The sequence below is a fragment of the Panthera uncia genome (genome assembly GCF_023721935.1).
Source record: "Panthera uncia isolate 11264 chromosome A1 unlocalized genomic scaffold, Puncia_PCG_1.0 HiC_scaffold_17, whole genome shotgun sequence".
In the NCBI taxonomy this organism is placed as follows: Eukaryota; Metazoa; Chordata; class Mammalia; order Carnivora; family Felidae; genus Panthera; species Panthera uncia.
The window spans coordinates 47,566,351-47,587,399 of NW_026057577.1; the positions used below are offsets into that span (position 1 = coordinate 47,566,351).

A 21,049-nucleotide genomic window follows, 5' to 3' on the forward strand; every position below is an offset into this window, starting at 1 on the left:
CCCAACAACAAAGAATTATCTTGCCTAAAATGTCAACAGTGCTGAACAAGAAACCTTGATTCAAAAGATGGTGGATTTTTAAAGCCAATTCATAAAAACCCCAGTTATTGTTTGTAATTCACTCATCTGTACATTCTGTCCCATCACAGATGACAGCAGCCTTCTAAATCTAACTCCCTACCCCCTGGTTAGAAGACGGAAGAGAAGGTTCTTTGGGCTGTGTTGTCTTGTCTCAAGCTAGGCAACTCCTCCTGGAAACCCACCAATGCGAAGACCTGAAAATATCACAGAACCTGAGGACCTCCAGACAGCTGAACCACAATTATTGGTTTTTGACTATGTTTTCTATGCTTCCTTATTACTTTTATTCGCCTCCCTCTACCCTTTTAAATGATTTTACATGTGAAAGCAGCTGCTGTCAAGGGGGGTAAAAAAAGATTCAAAAAGCAGGCTGTTTTTAAAAGGATTTTTAAAGCTGACATTGTGCATGTCTGCTCCAAACCATACCATGACAGATGCGAGAATTATGGTTTTTAAATTATTTAAAGGTTTTTTTTAAATGTATCATACAGAGAAAAATTATTTCATGTATAATAGTATATCTTTAGCTCTTGCTGATCTCATGTTAACAATTTATCATATATGAAAGTCTTTAAACATAGAAATCTCTCTAAAACTGCAAAACTGTGTTCAAAAATCCAATCTATCAATATTATTAGAGATAATATTATAATCAAACATATACCACCTCACCTATTGCTTTGTGCTCATTCACATCTAGTCTTCCATTCTGTCGGAATCCAAGAGCTTCTACATAAAAACATCTTAATTTATAATGCAACAAAAACCATATATGGAAAGTACTTAAATTTTGTAAATACACAATTATCCTAATACCTTCGTACAATGCATATGGGCAACTAATTTCCTTTTGATCCAATGGTGTCTTTTTCAGCTTCTTGGAGAATGAAGTAATCCAGTTAGAAAATGGTGTAGTAACATATACAATTACCCTCAAATGTAAAATTGAGTATTATCACATTTTGTTCTAATTGAAATCTGAAGCATGATGTCTGCACAGCAGCATAGTGTTAAATCTTATAGGGCATGCCGGAATTAGCTCAGATCGTAAAAATATTTAACATTTTCTGTTAATAAAATCTTTTTAGTTAAGCTAAGCTTGTCTCATATTAGATGACTATGCAGATATGACTTTTCCAATGTGTACTTGGTGTCTTGTCTTATGCTTAGAATCTTGAAAGCAGGACACATTAAGCAATACTATATTTTAGAAAGGAGGAAGCCACATGCTTCGATTTTCTGCTCACAGTTTTGTTATGATCTTCCTCACTAAACCTGTAACATGGTACAAATTTTGTTATATTGTCCCCTGTTCTTCCTTGGCCCGTTTCCCAAACAGTATTTCCCATGGGTTGAGAGATCAGACCTTTGGACTTTTTTTTCTTGCTTTCCAAAATCTAAATGACCCTAAAGAAGGACAAGAAGCAACCAGTGTCCAGTACAATAAAAGGATGGGCTAGATGCCTATAATTGGTTTATTCAAGATGCATTTTTAATCCCAACCCTATACTTTCTCAGTACTTAAGTGCACAGGCATTTATAGGTCCACCAATATTTTGACCTAACAACTAAATTTATTAAAGCTGTTAGCTTTACTGAAGATGAAGATAGGTATATATGAAATAGTGGAATAATTATTGTATTAGGTTGAACCATATGAAATTGCTGGCATTGGACTGTTTTGACCTATAAAAATAGCATTTTCATATGGTTCAACCAAATATCTGATGTTGTGAAAATTATACTCGGAATTGTCTTCTAGCATTTGTGATTGAAAGCGAACAGATTAAAAGGTTGGAAGAGATCTCAAAAGGCTACACAGGTGTCTCTTTAGATCATACCAGCTCACTTGGGGCCTTAATCTTGGAATCCAGAGTTGTGTTCCAATGACCTGGTAATGAATGCACGGTTGTAAGTATGCCTGACTCCATATAAAGAGGTATCTCTGAAACTTATATGAGAAAACCACAACTTTCTAAATCAAATATTTGTAAAACAGTTATTGGGATATGCTACTTAAAGACCCTTAGAATGAATACCCCCTTGGAAAGCAGGGAACTACTCCCAGATTTATCTGGTCTGTAAAGCCTGATTTCATAAATCAGGTTTGACTAAAGCTTACTATGGTTTTTGAATATGGTTCATTTCCATCCCCCGTGGTTAATTCACTTAAGGTCCATTGTTTTAGAAATTATAAAACAGCCCAACTGGGCATGCTCTCAGCTCCCGTCTCAGCCCTCGCCCACCTTTCCACTATATTGAACCCTTTGCTTCAATCTAGTTCCTACTAATTCATGCAAAGTTATCAACTGATAAACCTACCTTGGTGTTCAGCACGTTCCTCTAAATGCTTGACCTAAATCACTTCTGCTTGGTTAATTTGTGCTCACTCTCGCCTTAGTCTCGGTATGAAAGGAACACTTACCTTCCATGCCATTGTCCTTTGTACAACTGAAGACTGTTAATAAATTCAGGTCTCACCTCCAGGTCTGGGAGGGCTATAGTAGCTATTCATGGAGAAGGGAATTTGTCTAATTCCCTAGGTAGGCTTCCCATATCTAAGGTAAATAAATTCAGCCACCTTATCTTTTATTCATAGTGCCTGTTTCCCAGACTTTGATTGGTTTTATAGTTCCTGTGGACACACTCCAAGATTTATAGATCTTCTTTCACTAGCAGGTCCTAAAATTAAATGTAGTGCTCCAAGTCGTGATGACCTACCCTGGCTCATAGTGGCAATAGACAGCTCACCATCTCCCATTAGATATGCCAATGCGTCTCTTTAGGAGCTGACCCCACTCTCCTCTCACCTACCAAAGGACTTTCTCAGGTGTAGTCCATGAGATAGAGGTCTACTGTCTCGGCTTCTGCTAGTAATTCGCTTTCAGATTAGCAATAACACTGAGCTGATCTCTAGGGGTAAGGAGAGAACCCTGAACCCATTCTGTTGCATGGGTACTCACATGCTGAAAACAGAAAAGGATGTCAACTTTTTCTGGCACACCCTCACCCATTTTACCACCATAATTTCAATATCCTGTGTTGATTCATCGTTGTTGTTTTTTTTTGTTGTGTGTGTGTGCGCATGCGTGTGTGTGTGTGTGTGTGTGTGTGTGTGTTCAGATTACAGAGGCAATATATATTCTTTATGGGCAATCTGAAACCTACCACCGAGTATAAAGAAAATAAAAATCACCTGAATCCCACCATAATCATATTGTTTAAAACCACATTTCTAGGCTTTAAATCGTCAGTGGCTAGGTTCAAAGGCACTTGTGGATAAGATAGGTGAACAAACGCCCACACGGCCAAGGTATCACTTTAAAATATCTGTCCGCTGATGTTTTGCATGCTTCTAGAAACAGATTGACTGCAAACTTCTGGTTGTGCCACTGTTGAAGGGTACAAAGAAGACTTTAGAAGTAGCACAGCCCGGATGCCTCCTCTAACGAAAGCTTTTAGGGAAATTCTAAAATCCTGCCGGATCATTTTGTTCCTGGGTGCTCTTCTAACAGTTGGATGCTTACTGTATGGCAATACTGCCACCTACTGAATTCTGAGCTTTAGGGTAAGAGGGGAAAACAAATGTGCAGAATATAAAAGCATCTCATTCATTTTAGACAGCAAACAATGGACCAGGTTAACAATATTCCATATGGAATTCAGATTCTGGAAGTCTCAGAGCTGAAAGGATTAAGGATATCATCCAGACTAACTTCCCACGCCACCTACATGTACCTAAAAATTGCCTATCATTTCTTTGTGTTCTCGAACGTCACCAAATGCAAAATGCTCAGGTTTCAGGTAACGGTAGATAGGATGAGAAAAAGCAGTGATGCTATTGGCCCATAATAAATCATTATAATGAAATATAAAGATCAGAAATAAACCCAAGAACATAAAATAATTGAGTGCATTATAAAGAGATGACCTTTCAAATCTGTGAGAAAAGGTGGGATTACTAAATAATTTGGGATGACTGGTTGGCCATTTTTTGGGGAAAATCCTAGATCTATACCTCATAACTTCCATCAAAATAAATTCTAGGTGAAGTAAAGATTTACATGTTAAAGCACATAAACATATACAAGGAGTATGGCAATATTGATAAATATTTCTGTAATTTTACTATGGAGAAAAGCCTTTCTAAGCATGATACCAAAGGAAGAAACCAAAAAGAAAAAGATAGATGGATTTGACCAATTAAAAATGCAGAACTCCTATACAGTAAAAAATAAACCAAATTAAGAGAAAACAAAATTTGAAATATATGCAACAAAGAGTATAGATCTCTAATGTACATCAAGAGCTTAAACCCCATTACTGATGGGAGGTTTCTATGATCTACAACCTTCCCAACAGAATGTTCCTATTTCATTCTTTCCTCACTGCACTTTTTAAATTATTGCTTGTTTGTCTGTTTATTTCCACTAAACTGGAAGTTCAAGAAAGCAGCCACTGTGTCTGTTTTGCTTCCTGTTATATCCTCAATACTTAACACAGTGCTAGACACAAAGCAACTACTGAAAACATATTTATTGTGTGAGTGAATAATGAATGCATGAATAGATAACATTTTATGATCAAAAAGAATCAAACTTTCCAGTAGAAAATTGAGCCAAGGACACAAACTGGCAATGTACCATAAACTAAAGTAATGAAGTAATAATAAATATGAACATATTTAAATACACTAGTAATCAAAAATGCAAATATTACAATACACTTTTTTTATGTATCAGAAAGACAAAAGATATAAAGAATTATAGTTCCTAGGGTCAGTAAGGAAGTATGGAAGTGGACATTCTCTTACAGAGTAAACAAGAGTGTAAACTGACCCGATCTTTCTGGAAAATATTTTGGCAACATATTTTTTGTGTATGTCAAATACTTCCACTTTAGGGAGTTCTCCTTTTAAAAAGGTTAAGAAAAAATGAACTCAAGATACATTCATTCATTATTCAAAAAATACATGCAACAAAGGATGCTTATAGGAGCATGGAAAAAATTGGAGGAATGAAAAAAATATAAATAAGCCCACAATATAGGGTTGGTTAAATATGGTATATCCTTTCAAGGGAATACTACTGTGCACCAATTAAGAATAAACACTAGATGTATATTTACTGAAATAAACAGCTATATTGTTAAATGAAAAGAGAAAGTTATAGAAGAATACAGTGTGTTCCCATTTTAAGAGTATACATACACATGTGTGCATTACAGTGTCTGAAAGGATATTTGCTAAAAGGTTAACAGCATCTATCTCTGGGAGGTGAGATTTGGAGCAATTATATTTTCTTTTTGCATATCGGTAATTTCTGATTTTTCCACAATGAGCATGTAGTATCTGTATAATTTTTTCAGGGAATAAACAACAATGTTCACAATATATATTAAATGAAAAACACATGTTATAAAACAGTATGTATAGTATGACACAATATTTGTAAAAAAGAAAATTATATATAAAAATATCTATGTATGTATATATATGCATAAGAAGCTAGAAAGACATACACTAAAATGTTAATAGTAGTTATTTATGGGTAGTGGGATTATGGGTGATTATTTTTTCTTTTTGCTTTTCTGTGTTTTCTAATTTTTCTACAATGAATATGTATTCCTTGTGTAATAAAAACTAATAATAAAAGTTTTAAAAAAAATTAAAAGTGAGAATTTGTGACTCATCGCTTTCTCTCACCCTCCCTGCCACCCCCTGGACTTATTCCCTGTCATCAAAGTGTGGGCAGTGGGGTTATGGAAAGGAAACACCAGGACACCATAACTTTGGAAGATAAAATAGAGAGCCAGACAAAGGTGGATGGGAAGGAAAGAGAGAGGGTGGAAGGGAGGGAGGGATGGAGGAAGGAAGGAAAGAAAGAATTAAGTGAAAGTGAAGTCAAAAGAGGAAGGATTAAGGCAGGCTTTGGAAATATTTTCCCTGACAATAGCAGTAAGTCTCTTTAACTCTGTTTTCCTGATAACTATGACCAAAAAAAAAAAAAAAAAAAAAAAAAAAAAAAAAAAAAAAAAAAAAAAATCAGTTAAATAGGTTTATTTTCTTAAATTTTTTTAATGTTTATTTATTTTTGAGAAAGAGAGAGACAGAGACAGAGTGTGAGTGGGGTTGGAGCAGAGAGAGCAGGAGACACAGAACCCAAAGCAGACTCCAGGCTTCAAGCTGTCAGCACAGAGCCCGATGCGGGGCTCGAACCCATGAGCTGTGAGATCATGACCTGAGCCAAAATCAGACATTTAACTGGCTGAGCCACCCAGGCACCCCATATAGGTTTATTTTCCAATAAAAGGAATCATATACGTGTCTGGAGAGACATCTAGGAATTCAGTTCTTCCAGGAGTGTATCCCAAGAAGTTTTTCAAGAGGCAAGCTTTTGAGGTCCAGCTGGTTATCAAGGGCTGTGCAAGTACAGCCTGGAACTACACAGGCTATCGTCTGATTCTCCGATGGGCGCAAGCAATGCGCAACAGTGGCTAGCAGTTCCGATATCCATTCTCTCCTTTTTCCCTTTAGAAACAGAGACCCCAAATTTCAGCAAGACACTGGCCACCTAAATTTAAGACCCCGTTTACTATGGTTTGGGATGTGGCTATGTAACTGGGTGTTTAAAAAAAAAAAAAAATCAAGTGCATACTGCCCTTAGCAACCAACATTCACAGCAGCTGAGAGATGGATGCTGTGGCTCAGTAACGCACACCTCGGCAGGTACCACAGCGCCTCCTACAGTTCATGCCTGGCACTGCCCAGATCCCCTTGCTTCTCACATGGACCTACTCCACCCAGCTATAGCTTCTTCTGGATTCTGTTATTACCGTTGACTATACAAAAAGAGGGACAGTGGGACAAACCACAGCTTTCACTTAATCCATGCTAAATTCCCCCATCTTAGGCACTTCTGAGCTTCCTGGTAAAATGACCCAGACCCTTACCCCCAAGTGATCTGAGACCCTGGTTACCCTGCCCTTAGTACACTTTAGTTGCTATACTTGCCCATTTACAGTTAAACCTGGGCATACCAGAGGTGACCCAGTGGTCATGTGAATGCCGAACATACTCCTCTGTATGAACATACCCCTCATACTGCAGGACCTCTCCCTGCTCATGACGATCAGAGCCGATAACCTCTGTCAGTATGGTAACTCTTACTTGCCTGCTAGTTTTCTGCCTGTAGGACCCTAAGTTGACCACTTAGCAGTGGTAGCTTAAAGCTTAGTGGGATTCTGATTTTCTTCACTCTATGACCTAGGACCTCTAGAGACACAGATTCTAGACCCCCAAAGAGAGAGCACAAAGTCCTCAGTGGATTCCTGAAGCCACTCCTACTCTCACCCCTTTATTTTTGGACTCATGAATTTAGAACCATCTAATGACCATTGGTTGGTGTAAGGAGTATAATGCATCCCATAGGTTGCATCACCCCAATAATACAAGGCATCCTCTCCTTAAAGAGGCCAGGCCACCACTCCAGTGCGATGGAAGCTTTTGCTTGGTGGATCCCACAGTCGTGTTTTCACTGATGCACCTGCTTTGCTAAGAAGTGGGGCCCTTGGTCTTAGGCAATGTTATGTAAGATCCTGCATTGGTAGGTCAGACACTTTGTCAGTCAGTGGATATTGTTGCTGGCTGAAGCCCTGCAGACAACAGTGGCAAACTACCATCCAGAAAGCAGGTAAATCCCAGTCAGGGTGGATGTAGTCTCAATTTGTCTCTAGCTGGCAGTCTGTTCTCCAGAAGGAATGGTATTAGATCGAGGGCACAGTGTCAATCTCTGTTACCAAGAGGCTGGACATTGAACGGAAGCTGTAAATAAATTTTGCTGAAAAAAGCTTGTATTCGTTTCTTATTGCTGCCCCTATAACAAACTGCCACAAACTTCGTGGCTTAAAATAACCCACATTTATCATTCACATTTCTGGAGGTCAAAAATCAGTTTTACCGCCTTAAAGTCATGAGGTCAACAAATCTGTGTTCCTTCTGGAGCCTGTAGGGGAGGATCTATCTCCTTTTCTTTCCCAGCTTCTGGAGGCTTCCTGCATTCCTTGGCTTGTGGCTCCTTTTTCTATCTTCCAATCAGCAAAAACGTAGCATAGCCTCAATTCTGTGTGTATGTGACTCCTTTTTTCATCTTCAGGTATCCTTCCTATTCTGACTCTTCTGCCTCATCTTAGAGGGAAACGTGCTGGTTTGTTGGGCTTGCCCACATAATCCAGGATAATTGTCCCATTTGAAGATCCTTAATGCAATCAGAGCTGCAAATTCCTTTTTGCCAAGTAACACATTTATAGGTTCCAGGGATTAGGAAGTGAACATCTCTGGGGGACTATTATTCTGTCTGCTGCAAGACCAGTGCTGTTGGACCCATTTACAGTTTCCATCTCTACTGAGAGCTGCTTTTTGAATGGTCTATCTTTCTCTGCTGCAGATAGCATGGCCTTGCTCTTGAACTCCAAGGGTCTGTGCTATGACTCTTTTATTGGAGTTTGCCAGAGTGTCCACAGCATCCTTTTATACCCAGATTCCTCTAGTACCGTGGCCTCTGCCAGACGATATGGCACAAATGACAGGGCTCCTGATGGTAAAGCCTAAACATGCTGAAGACCCCCTTCTTGCTCTGGGACCAAATTAAAACTAGAGCTCTACCTCACATGTGAGATACGCTGCCTTCCAAACCTATGGAGGCTGCTCAAGCTTCAAGTTTCTAGCTTCATGGTTGGAAATGCGAGGGACAAAAACTTATTTTTGTTTTGGAGACGCCCCAGCACCTCTCAGATCCCTTGACTCCTAAAAGCTTCACTGATGTAGCAGACCCCTTAATCTCTGTAAGGTTTATCTCCCATTCTCTGGAGTTTGTGTGTCTTGCTTACCAAGGCATTCAGAGGACTCGCCATTTCACACTTGCTGTGTCCAGAGAACAACATGCCATCGACTTGGTGTGCAAATGTGAGGTTCTCTAAAGAGAATATTCCGATCAACAGGATCGGACTGTTGTAAGCCTTGGTGAGGTCATCTAGGGATACACAAGTCTGGTTCCCAAAGATCATCTGAGAACACAGACTGATGCTCAACCCTCGGTACCAAACCACGAATGAGGAAAACAAATATTATGCAGTGAGGACATAGGATGCTAAAAGGCATGTGAGATCCACTAGAGGTGGAGAGGACTGGTTCCAAAAGGTCATCTGAGAACATGGAGTTGGGTTATACTCACATACACAGCTGCTAAGTAATAATATTATACAATGAGTACACAGAGCTCCATTTTCTGTGTTCTCATTGTTAGATAAAAGCCCATAACAATTTGGCATAATTTCTAATAGTGTGTATGCATTTGCTGGTTGATAAAACTCAGCCAGGGCTTTTAGGGACTTCATCTCCACCTGCTCCCGGTAAAACCTCTGCTGGGAATACTTAAGGATAGTTCATTTGTTGCAGGGAAGATAAAAGTAGCAACTCTTTGGGGGGACCCAGAGCATCTCAAGATTCTTGATTCTCTTCAAAATTCTTATCTGGATCCTCTTCAGATTTCATATAACTTTTTCTGTCTATAAAGTGCAGTCAATAGAGATCTTTGGAACTCGGTTAAAGTCTCATGATTATTCTTGAAGCCATATAATCTGTTCTAGTAAAGATACCACATTCGGCACAACAGCTATTACTGGGGCTTCTTGGATAAGCTTGCAGCAGTGGTGTTTGAAAGGGCAGACCTACGCTGGCCAACTCCATCTTGTTCTGTGTCCTCCACCTTGAGTGACTATGTCCCCGACATGCCCCCTTTCCGGGAAAATCGCAGAAACCTCAGACCACGGCTCCTCTCCTAGAGTAACCTCCTGCTCACCCGTTCAAACTTCCCTGATCAAAACACGCCCGGCTACCTGTGTAACAGGACTCCGACCTTTCCCCAGCCAATCGGCCGAGGCCACGACCCTTCCCCAGCCAATCGGCTGAGGCCGCAGCCATTACCTCACCAACTGGCCCTAGACCCCTATAAAACCTTTGTGCTTTTGAAACTCGCTCTCTCTCCTGTATCTCACCGCTGCGTCGGTGCAGGTAGGGGATTGAGCTCGAGCTAGCTCGAATAAAGTTTCTTTTGCTTTTGCATCGGACTCGGCTCCCTGGTGTTCTTTGGGGATCACAAATTCTGGGCATAACAGTGTTCATCTGCCATAACCCATCCAGTGTTTGAAGAAGCTGAAGTGATGATTAAAATGGGGGGTGTGATAAGAACCACCACTGCTGAATCTTTTCCATCACCTTGGATTTGTGATAATGTTTTTTTGTTTTTTGTTTTTTGGGTTTTTTTTGATTAATTGTCTTGGTGAGGATGGAAAAAGTTTTCAGGAACTTGCACTTAGTGTTTCCTATTTACAATAGCTTTTCCTCTGTATCAAGAAATTGGGTGTAATGGTATTGGCCAACTATTAAGTATGTCCATAATATTATATGTTGGGAAATTAGAGAAAAGGTTGCCGGATGGGTCCATGGGCACAGCTGACCCACGGTGAGGCAGAGAGGGATCATGAATCTGTTTATGACCTTACCTCCATTGGTTTTTCCCCTGACAGATGTCAGATCCCTGGGAAGCAACGTCAGCTCAGGACCTATGTCTGAAGGCCTTGAAAGATCTAAATGTTTCCTCTTCCCATTGTTTGGTTACCTGGGTGATGGCTACAGGACCCTTTGGGGAAGGCCTGGAGGAATCACTACTGTACAAACCTGGCAAGTTTCACAGGATCTGTCTTAATATCGATGCAGCTTCTCCTTTGGTAGACAGGTTTGAGTTTAGCTGTCTCAGCTGTGGAAACTGAGCAAGAATGGTCACTTTCCTTTGGGGAAGGGATGTCAGTCTTCTGCTCATCTATCCTTGATCTCCTCAAATTATACATATATTAAATAATACCCTGCCCACTTGTCTTACCCCTAGGAATACCATGATCACCATTATCAGCCATCTCCAAAGATCCCTGCAGGTCAGCCTCTCCTGTGCCATTCAGATCTTGCTGCCCATGACAGCAATTATTCCCACCTTGCTTCTCATGGTTATGTGGTCTCACCTAGCCTTTTCCAATCCAGGATTCTATCATCCCCATTGCTACTAGAAGCCCTGTTCAATAACAGCATCTAACTATCAGCCAGGCCTACAAAGGATGGACACCACTGAGCTCCTTATTGATGCTGCTATTCCCCTAATTAGCACATTCCTTACTGCCTTGGAAAATATAGTGTCCCTGGGTCCGCCCAAAGAACAGAGTCGGCTGCTGAATTTTCCAGGCTCATAGGGGATCTATCTCAGCAAACTCCTTCCTCTATACTGTGCCATGAGAGTTTTGCTATCTCAACTTTATTTAATGAGGCTCATCATTTTTTCAAGCTTCCAAGTACCTTAACAGCAGCACATTTAAGCCACCTTCCAGAGCCCTTACCAAAGTGTTAAATCCTATCTCATGAAAGAGGGTCTTTGTATTCATCCTTTGTATTCTGTCACGCCTGATCCAGCACCCTCTAGACCCACTCCTGGGCATGCTTTACTGGTTTCTCCTGGTACCTGTGAGTCAGCACCTTTGATGTGTAATCCATCACCTCCCTTCCTAAACCCAGCACTTGCCTACTGTACATCTCATCCTCATTATTGATTTTTCAGCCAGAAAGGAAATGAAGGCAGATCTTGAGGAAAACTAGCATTGTCTCCTAAAGCCTGTGTCTCATTTGAAGGGTCTGCATTGTCTTAAAGGAAGAAGAAGAAGAAGAAGAAGAAGAAGAAGAAGAAGAAGAAGAAGAAGAAGAAGAAAGAGGAAGAGGAGGAAGAGGAGGAAGAGGAGGAGGGGGAGGAGGGGGAGGAAGGTGAAGAAGAAGAACAAGGACTCTATCTTCCACAAGGTAGAGTGGGCCATGTCTTCAGGCCCAGAGGCCTCGGGACAATCTGGGGATTTGAGATGCTCACCTGAAAATAATCGGGAGTTCCCTTTCCAGATCTCCATCTCTATCAGGACCTTAACTCTGATATGGAGAATTCAGCCTGCTCTGAAATTCTGCCACTCTTACAATTAAGTCTAGGGTCTGGTTTTCAGGGATGTCTGTCCTCCAGCTACAGGAGATGACAGCCTCTTTAAATTCTTCCCAAAAGGCCCACTCACTCTCATACTTTGCTTAAAATTGCGAAGTATTTTGCAAAAATAGCCTGTCATTTTCTCTCATCAATAACCACTCAATTCCACAGCCCCCTAACTGCTAGTTCTCCCATGCAGAGATGTCAGATGTGAGCCAGTACATCCCCTCCTACCTACATCCCCTCCAAAATCACTAGAGGTGAATGTTGTAGCAATGGCACTGCTCAGTGCCAGGGCTCAGTGATCCACTTCTCGTCAGGGCTGGAGACCTCATTGCCCTCTGTCTGTTGAGTACTACTACTCTTAGAGTCAACAACCTAAGACCACTTTAGTACCCAGTGTCTTAGGATATGTTTCACAGAAGCAGACTCTAAGATAAGGATTTGTGTGCATTTGTTTTTGTTTTCATTTGTTTGTTTGTTTTGAAGGAATGCTCTTTGACAAAAATCCGTGAGGAAAGAAGGAAGCAGGATAGGAAAGAGGAAAGAGCTGAGCAAGGATGTCTCAGGTAAAATCTAAGCTGTCAGGGGCAGGGGAGAAAGGGTCTGCAGCATGAACTGTATTGCCTAATATGTCAAACACATGGTATCTTTTCACTCAACAAAACAATCATGTCTCTACCCTGGGCTTTCCTCAGAATATTTCACTCACTAACTGGCAACTAACATCCTTCCACCAACAGTGAGGTTTACACTGCCTAAAAGAATTCACTACGTTTTCTTCGAAGTTCTTTAAGCTGTCTCCTCACCAATACACAATGGGAGAAAATAATTCGAAAGTGATCAATTAATATCGATGTCAAAAAATACCATTATGGAGTTAGAATTTTACAGGGCTTGGGTCTCAGCTGTTACTTTTGACTCTGCCAAAGAAACTTCTGTATGAAGAAACTCTTCCACAAAACTTCACAAGGTTAAAGCCTCCATTATATTACTCAATTGAGGAAACTATAGCATGGAAGAGAGGGCCCTGCGTTTTATATGGGTTTTCATTCCAGCTCTTGCATGACTACAGAAGCATACTTACTCCTCATTCTATGTGATCCTGGGTTACTCAGTTACCCTATCTGTACAGGGGAATACTATGCCTAAGGAAAAGCCATGACAACCATCTATTGCTCTAGGTATCTAAAAGGAAAGAGACAAAAAACAAACTTCACCACATCGTGCAGGAAAACTTTGCCATGTTGAATTTGTTCCAATCCAATTCCGTTTTTGAAAATCCCCTTGAGTCTCCTAAACTTTACCTTCTAAAACAGTACATTTTCTATCTCTGAAGGTTTCATTTGGTCCCTTATTCATATCAGAACTCATCATCCATACGTAGAAACCCCAAGTGAGGGTAGAGTGGGGCCAGTATTCATGTGGCCCCGAATGTTCAGAACCCCAGCTGTGGCACCTGATCCAGGCCTGTTCCTTCCATGTCCTTCGGCAGCCCACTGTACTTAAAGCTTTTCTGCTTTCCCTCCCTCAAATAAGTGGCCACTTCTGTGTTTTATTACCTCACAGATTTGAAATGGATTTCTATATACCCATGAGTTTCTAGAACACTGGTACAATTACATACTTCAAATTCTGATCAAATAGAAATTTTACTTTCGCTACATATTGCTATGGTGAGTCTGGCACTGAGCTGAGAAGGTTATATGACTTATTATAGAGCAGGGAACCACCTTCAAATCCAAGTTAAAAGGCTTAGAAAATATCAAAGGTGAGCCAAAGAAAGAATGTATGCTTACTGAATATACAGTAGCTTTGCTTCATAGATATATGACAGTGTAGTTATGGAAGTGAACAGTTCTACGAAAAAGTGGCATAATGATAATAAAGGGCAACCAGGTGAGTTGTTCAAAACCTATCCTGCCAAAAGATTCTAATGCTACAACCTGTGGTGTGCTCCTTATACATTTACCCTAAAATGAAGCTAATGGTCAACAATTACCACCCACAGTCAACTTTAACTACTCATTCTAACCACAAACAGAGAAACAAGGTTCACTGGACATTGAGAATAGTCTATAACTTGAAAGAGAAGGACTGTCATCAAACAAACAAATCAAAAACACTGACAATGGAGAAAACACAGATAGTTCTTTTTTTAAATATAATTGTTAAGTTAGCTAACATACAGTATATACAGTGCACTCTTGGCCTTGGGAGTAGATTCCCGTGATTCATTGCTTACATACAACACCCAGTACTTGTCCCAAGAAGAGCCCTCCTCAATGCCCATCACCCATTTTCCCCTCTCCCCTGGACTCCCTATCAACCCTCAGTTTGTTCTCTGTATTTAAGAGTCTCTTATGGTTTGCCTCCCTCTCTGTTTGACACTATTTCTTCCCCTTCCCTTTCCCCATGGTCTTCTGTTAAGTTTCTCAAGTTCCACATATGAGTGGAAACATATGATATCTGTCTTTCTCTGACTGACTTATTTCACTTAGCATAATACCCTCCAGTTCCATCCGCATTGTTGCAAATGGCAAGATTGCATTCTTTCCCATTGCCAAGTAGCATTCCATTTTATATATAAACCACATCTTCTTTATCCATTCACCAGTCGATGGACATTTGGGCTCTTTCCATAATTTGGCTAGTATACTCCAATAAATTCTAAAAGATATTCCAGCTCTATCAAACAAACATAGAATATTTGGAAAAAGGAACAATGACAAAAGAGCTAATAATCCCAATCAACTGCTGAAATAAAAATTCACAAGTGTTATTGAACACAACACTAGCAAATCAAATACAATCTATAAAAGAGATAATACAGCTAGACCAAGTGGAGATTGTCCTAGGAATATATGACTGGTTCAGTCAATCAATGTTATTTCCCATATCAAGAAACCAAAGGAAAACCATGTGAAGATCTCAATAATTGAAGGGCAGGGGGCAGAAGCATGTGGTAAAATTCAACATTTACTCATGACATTTTTTTAACTCTCAGCAAACTGGGAATTAAACAAGACTTCCACAGAAGGGACATCTACAAAAACCCACAGCTAACATTATACTAAGTGGTGAAAGATTACATGCTCTCCTCCTAAGAAGAGAAACAGGTAAGGACATATACTCTCACCATTCCTATTCAAAGTGTACTGAAGTAACAATACAAAACAGAAAATAACAAATGTCAGCTAGAATGTGACGAAACTGGAACCCTAATACATGGTGGGAATGTAAAATGGTGCAAGCTGCTTTAGAAAATAGTATGGCAGTTGTTTGAAAGGTTAAACATAGGGTTATCATATGACCCAACAATTTCACTCCCAGTTATATGCCCAAAAGAAATGAAAACACGTCTCCACACACACAAAAATCTGTATATAAACATTCATTGCAGCATTATTCCTAACAGCCAAAAAGTAGGACAAAACTGTCAATCATCTGCTCAAGGGATAAATACAATTTAGCATATCCACAATGAAATACTATGTGGCAATCAGAAGGAATGAAGTACTGACACATGTTACAACATAGATAAACCTTGAAAACATGCTAAGTGAAAGAACCCAGTCACAACAGACTATATACTGTATGGCTCCATTTATGTGAAAAGTCCCGAACAGGCTAATCTAGAGAGACAAAGAATAGCTTTCTGGTTGCCTCGGGTGAGGGGGTTGGAAGGGAAATGGGGAGTGACTGCTAATGGGTATGAGGTTTCTTTTGAGAGGTGTAGACATCTTTTCCCCAAGACAGGCATGGCTGGGCTCTGCTAACACATGGCTTCTATGACTCTTGTTTTCCTAAGCGTGAAAGGATGATTAACCTCACTTGTGACTGATGCCTCCTCCCTCATAAATGGTAATACCTTCAATTGAGTCATAATTGAATTTGGCAGACCTGGGAACAATTTTGCCTCTTTAAGGTGACAATGGATGTCTGTGCTATAATTTATTGATGAGCTAATACCATAGTTTAATTCTCAGGGGGCAATTTTACTTCTAAGTCCTTAAGAGACTTTTCCTTTTCACTTCCTTGTATCATTGACAAAGTGGCAATAGGCTAACATGCAGTCAGTCGTTCACTAAATTAGTTTTTAAAATAGAATATTGAAAATAAATTGTTGTAAGCCACAAAAATGACCCCTAACGGAGGCAGCATGTGATAGCAAAGAGCGCGGGACTATAAGTCAAAAGTTCTGGGTTTCAGGGGCACCTGGGCGGCTCAGTTGGTTAAGCGTCCAACTTCGGCTCAGGTCATGATCTCACAGTTCATGGGTTCAAGCCCCGAGACGGGCTCTGTGCTGACAGCTCAGAGCCTGGAGCCTGCTTCTGATTCTGTCTCCCTCTCTCTCTCTCTGCCCTTTCTCTCTCTCTCTCTCTCTCTCTCTCTCTCTCTCTATATATATATATATATATATATACACATATATACTGTGTGTGTGTGTGTATATATATATATATATATATATAGTAAAACATTAAAAAGAATTAAAAAAAAGAGTTGGGGGTTTCAAGCTCAGTTCCACCTGCTGCACAGCTCTGACAAGTCACTGACCTCTGTCCATCACCCATCAGCCCTGTAGAGACAATAATATCTGTCCTGCTGATCTCTAGCACTATTATAAAATGTCTGTAACTTGTAAATTTCTATGCAACTTTAGCAGACCACTTATAGGAGAACTTGATCAAGCAGCTTGGGAAAGTGCTACCATTCTACAGGACATTTTGATAACTTCACCGCATACTCTGTCCACAGCTCCCCTAACTGAGCACTGCCTGCTTCCACCATGCAAGAGGCAGACAAGCCCTGAGAAGAATAACACGCTGTCAACCATAAGCAAGCATTTAAATAGTTGGACGCAACCTGCCTACTGGGGTGGGGGAGGGGAGCTGTTTTGTAACTCGAAGCATGAGTGTTGGATATTCTCTTTTTATCCCTCCAAATCTATCTCCATTTTTCACTCCCCACTCTGTGCCCCAGGAGGATGACCCATGGAATTCCATCAATGGGCTCCCTTGGCCTTTGGCTTCCAAATGTGTGTTGTCAAAGGGGAGCCCTGGCAGGAGTGGGGAAGAAGGGAAAAAGAATAAAATCAGAATATGGATCACCTTGACTCTGTCCCTTCATAATCCCAATGGCCTGGCTGAGTGCCTTGACTGAATGTCTCCAATCCTGACAGAGGGACTTTCCCATACAGGTCTCTCTCCAGGTTCTGCTCCACAGGGGTTGTAATAGTATCCCAACTGTTACTAGCCCTGGGGTCCCACACTATCTCTTGTGGTTTTCCTATACCCTGTTCACACTTGACAAATCCTTTTATTAAACTCTCCTCCAACCAGCCATTTGTTTCCCACAACTATATAGTCTCCTTGTGCCTTATATCCTACAGTTGATACAGGCACACTGAGCCTCTCATACTAAAGGCAGCGTAAAACATTCACTCCTCCCAACAAATATTCACTGAGAGACAACTTTGCCAGGCTTAGGGTGAACGACATGAATCAATCCTCTCCCTTTATCCTCAGATGGTTGATTAGGGAAGGCTTCCTTGAAGAGATGACACTGAGGCAGAATTCAGGACAACATAAAAAAACAGATGTGCAAAGAGTCTGTAGGAAGAAATTTCCAGGCAGAGAGACAAATAGGAGAAATGATTCTCAGGCAGAAACAAGAATGACCTTTTGAGGGATAGATATAAATCCATGTGGAGATAAGCCCATGGATATAAATCCATAAAGACTCTTTCTTTGGCTGCTGTGCAAGAGCAGACTGTACATACAGCAAGAGTGGCAGAGACACAAGTTACAAGAGTATTAAAATAGCTGAGCTAAGGGATAGTGGTGGCATGCATCAGGTTGGTGACACTGAGAGCTGGGGAGAAGTGGTAATACTCAGAAAACATCTAAATTCGCTTATGAATTGGATATGGAGTATGGGAAAAAGGAATAGAGGATGCTGTGGAAAATGTTCTCGGTAACTCTGTTGTCATTTACTGAGGTGTAGAAGATGGGCTTTTTGTACGTTTTTGCAGGTGGGGATGGCTGTGGAGAAATAAGAATCTGTGAGTCTACTCGATGCCCAAACTGAAACGTTGAGGAAGCAATTGAGTATGAACCTGGCTGTTAGGAAAGTCATGAGAGTTCAAGAGCCATATGTGTGAGCCACCCTCACATTGACTGGATAAGATTACCCTGAAGAACAGTGTGGCTGGAGAAGGTTAGGGACAGAGCCAAGAGCATTGGCTGAGGTTTAAGTCTTGGGAAAATGAGGCAGAGCTAGCAAAGAAGAAAAGCCACCAGTTAAAAAAAAAAAAAAAAAAAAGAAGACTACAGTGATGGGTATTCAAGGACTCATGTAAGACTGAGAGCTAAATCACCTAGGAAAAAGGGTGTTCAAGAAAAATCAATTGAGGGAGAACCTGGGTGGCTCAGTCAGTTAGGCATCCAACTCTTGATTTTGGCTCAGGTCATGATCTCGTAGTGGAGTCAGGCTCTGCGAGCTTGGGATTCTCTCTCTCTCTCTCTCTCTCTCTCTCTCTCTCTCTGACCTTCCCCCACTCATATTCGCTAAATAAATAAGCTTTAAAAAGAAAAAGAAAAATCAGTTATGTTAAATGTTGCTGAAAAGTGGAATAAGACAAACCTGAAGAGTAAATCATTGAGCTTGCTGACATGGAAGATGTTGACTTCAACCGTAAGTTATAGAAACAAAAGTACGTTAATGAGAAAATTGAAGGTTATAGAATGGAGACAGCCAGTGTCAACAAACTATTTGAAGGAATTTTGCTGAAGGGCAGAAGCCAGAGGAAAAGGTGGAGTCAAAGAGGGGCTGTTAATAAGACAGAAGATAATAGAGCATGTTTGGATGCTGATGGGACTCATCTAACACAGAAAGAAAAATTGATCATGTAGGAAAGAGGGGAGATGGAGGAAGGAAAAAGGCCTTTAGGAGATGAAAGATCCACTCTGTAAGCACAGGACCACTCATAGGACGTTCGACATTCTAAATTCTTGGTTCCAAATTCCAGTGCATGTTAGAATCCCTCGAGAATTAAGGAAAAAAAGATGTCCCACAGCAGATCAAATAATCCAAAATCTCGGCATTGGGATTTAAAAATTCTACATATAACCCCTGTTGGTAACCACTGAAGCACCGAAACAGCAAAGACAGATTGAGTACAAACGCAGCTAATTTAATCAACTTTGGTGGTTGAAAGATGAGGCAATTCTTTGATTGCTTCTATTTTCTTAATGATATATACAACAAGGTCTGAGCTGAGAGAGTGTCGTTGGATTGGAGAGAGGGTTAAGATGTGAAATAATTTTAGGAACTAGGAAAGCAAATCTACTCAAAAAAATATAATAGGATTGCAAGGATTTGCAGAGAGTCCACTTGAGATTTGTGGTGATAAATATAATGTGACACTAAGTTAGCACAGCTGTATTTCTCCTCTAGCAACATCCATCTGGGTACAGGCAGGGAGTAGGTGGAGATATTCTTTTGTGACATCAGAAGCAGTTGGCTGCCATCACTTGACTCCTGATTCAAGTTACAAAGTGGAAGCGAGTTGTCTTGGGAAATTTGCTATCTCCATCCTGCTTCCTAAAATTAATACACGCCAGGCTGACCTAACCCCTACCATCAGCCCACTGGAACATTATAAAAGAAGAGCTAGTAAAACCAAATGGAATTCTGATTGGTGGAAAGTTAAGGTGAGGAAAGGAGATTTGAATAGTACCTTATTGAGGCACAATTTACATGAAGTAAAAATGTATAAACCTTATGCATACTGCCTGATAATTTTGCATATTTTATATACCCATATGTGATCACTACTAGATCAAGACATAATAATATTCCCATCACCCCACAAAATTCCCCTCTTGCCAACACTCATATTCCCAGGATGAGAGGCTCCAAGGCCAACTCTCTGATTTCCACCCTCAACCCAGAGAAGCCAAGGTCAGAAAGGGATAGGGCCTGACACAAGAATTTCATTCATTCATTCATTTGTTCATTCCTTCTTTTGTTCACATACAGATAAACAGATGATACATACACATGTAGCACCCGGACGTCTGTTGTCTCTCCTTTATGCCAGAGATTGCCTAGCTCCTCTTCCTGGGCACCGTCCAGAGCTGAAATCTACTACTCTTCCTGTTGCTGAATCCCAAATTAATCTCGGGGCAGCAGACAGGAAACCATCTGCAAGGACTGACTTCTAATGTCCCTTCCAGCTTGAACAGCTGATCATTCCAGAGCACCAGCCTCGTCCATAGTCAGAGCTGTGTGACAGGTGTTCATCATTGTGGACTCAATTCCTTATGATTGATCTAAAAAGCCTTCAAGCTCTACACCGGTGACAATACTCCCTGTTGCTCATACATTTAAAACACAAGTATATGTCTTTTGTAAAACAGTTCACATAACTACACAAATGTAGTTCAAAATATGTCCCAAAGATGGCAGTACAATTATACTTTGTGTTCCACTGTGCCTTCAACTATTTTTAATTCTGCTAAATTATAAAACATGTTGAGGGGAAAACATCATGAGAGACTGGAAAAACATGAAATTTTTGTTTTCTGCTATTCCATTACTGCTACAGGAACATGTGTGAAAATAAATAACATCACACTGTGCAAAGTACTTTGAAATACGCAAAACACAATCACATACGTGATTTCACTTAACCCTCACAACAAACCTGTATGATTATTATTTTAATTTCACATCATGAGGTTCAAAGATTAATTATGCCTAATTCAAGGTCACTCAGCTACCAGAGCAGCAGAACCAGTTTTCTAAAGACCAGGACTCTTACCTGCACACCCCTGCTTAGCAAAAAGCAAATATTTTGTACAATATACAAACCTGTATGTTTGACCGGTCCATAA

At 40.4% G+C, this 21,049-nt stretch overlaps 1 protein-coding gene across 1 annotated transcript in view; it reads left to right on the forward strand.

Annotated features, from left to right (window-relative positions):
- RGS7BP (regulator of G protein signaling 7 binding protein) overlaps positions 1–3,186 on the forward strand; it is a 105,608-nt gene extending 102,422 nt beyond the window's left edge. Inside the window, exon 6 of the mRNA XM_049649517.1 lies at positions 150–3,186. Coding sequence (XP_049505474.1) covers positions 150–241 — 92 coding nt within the window. The 3' untranslated portion in view covers positions 242–3,186. The remainder of the gene's footprint in view (positions 1–149) is intronic.
- The last annotated feature ends 17,863 nt before the right edge of the window (positions 3,187–21,049 follow it).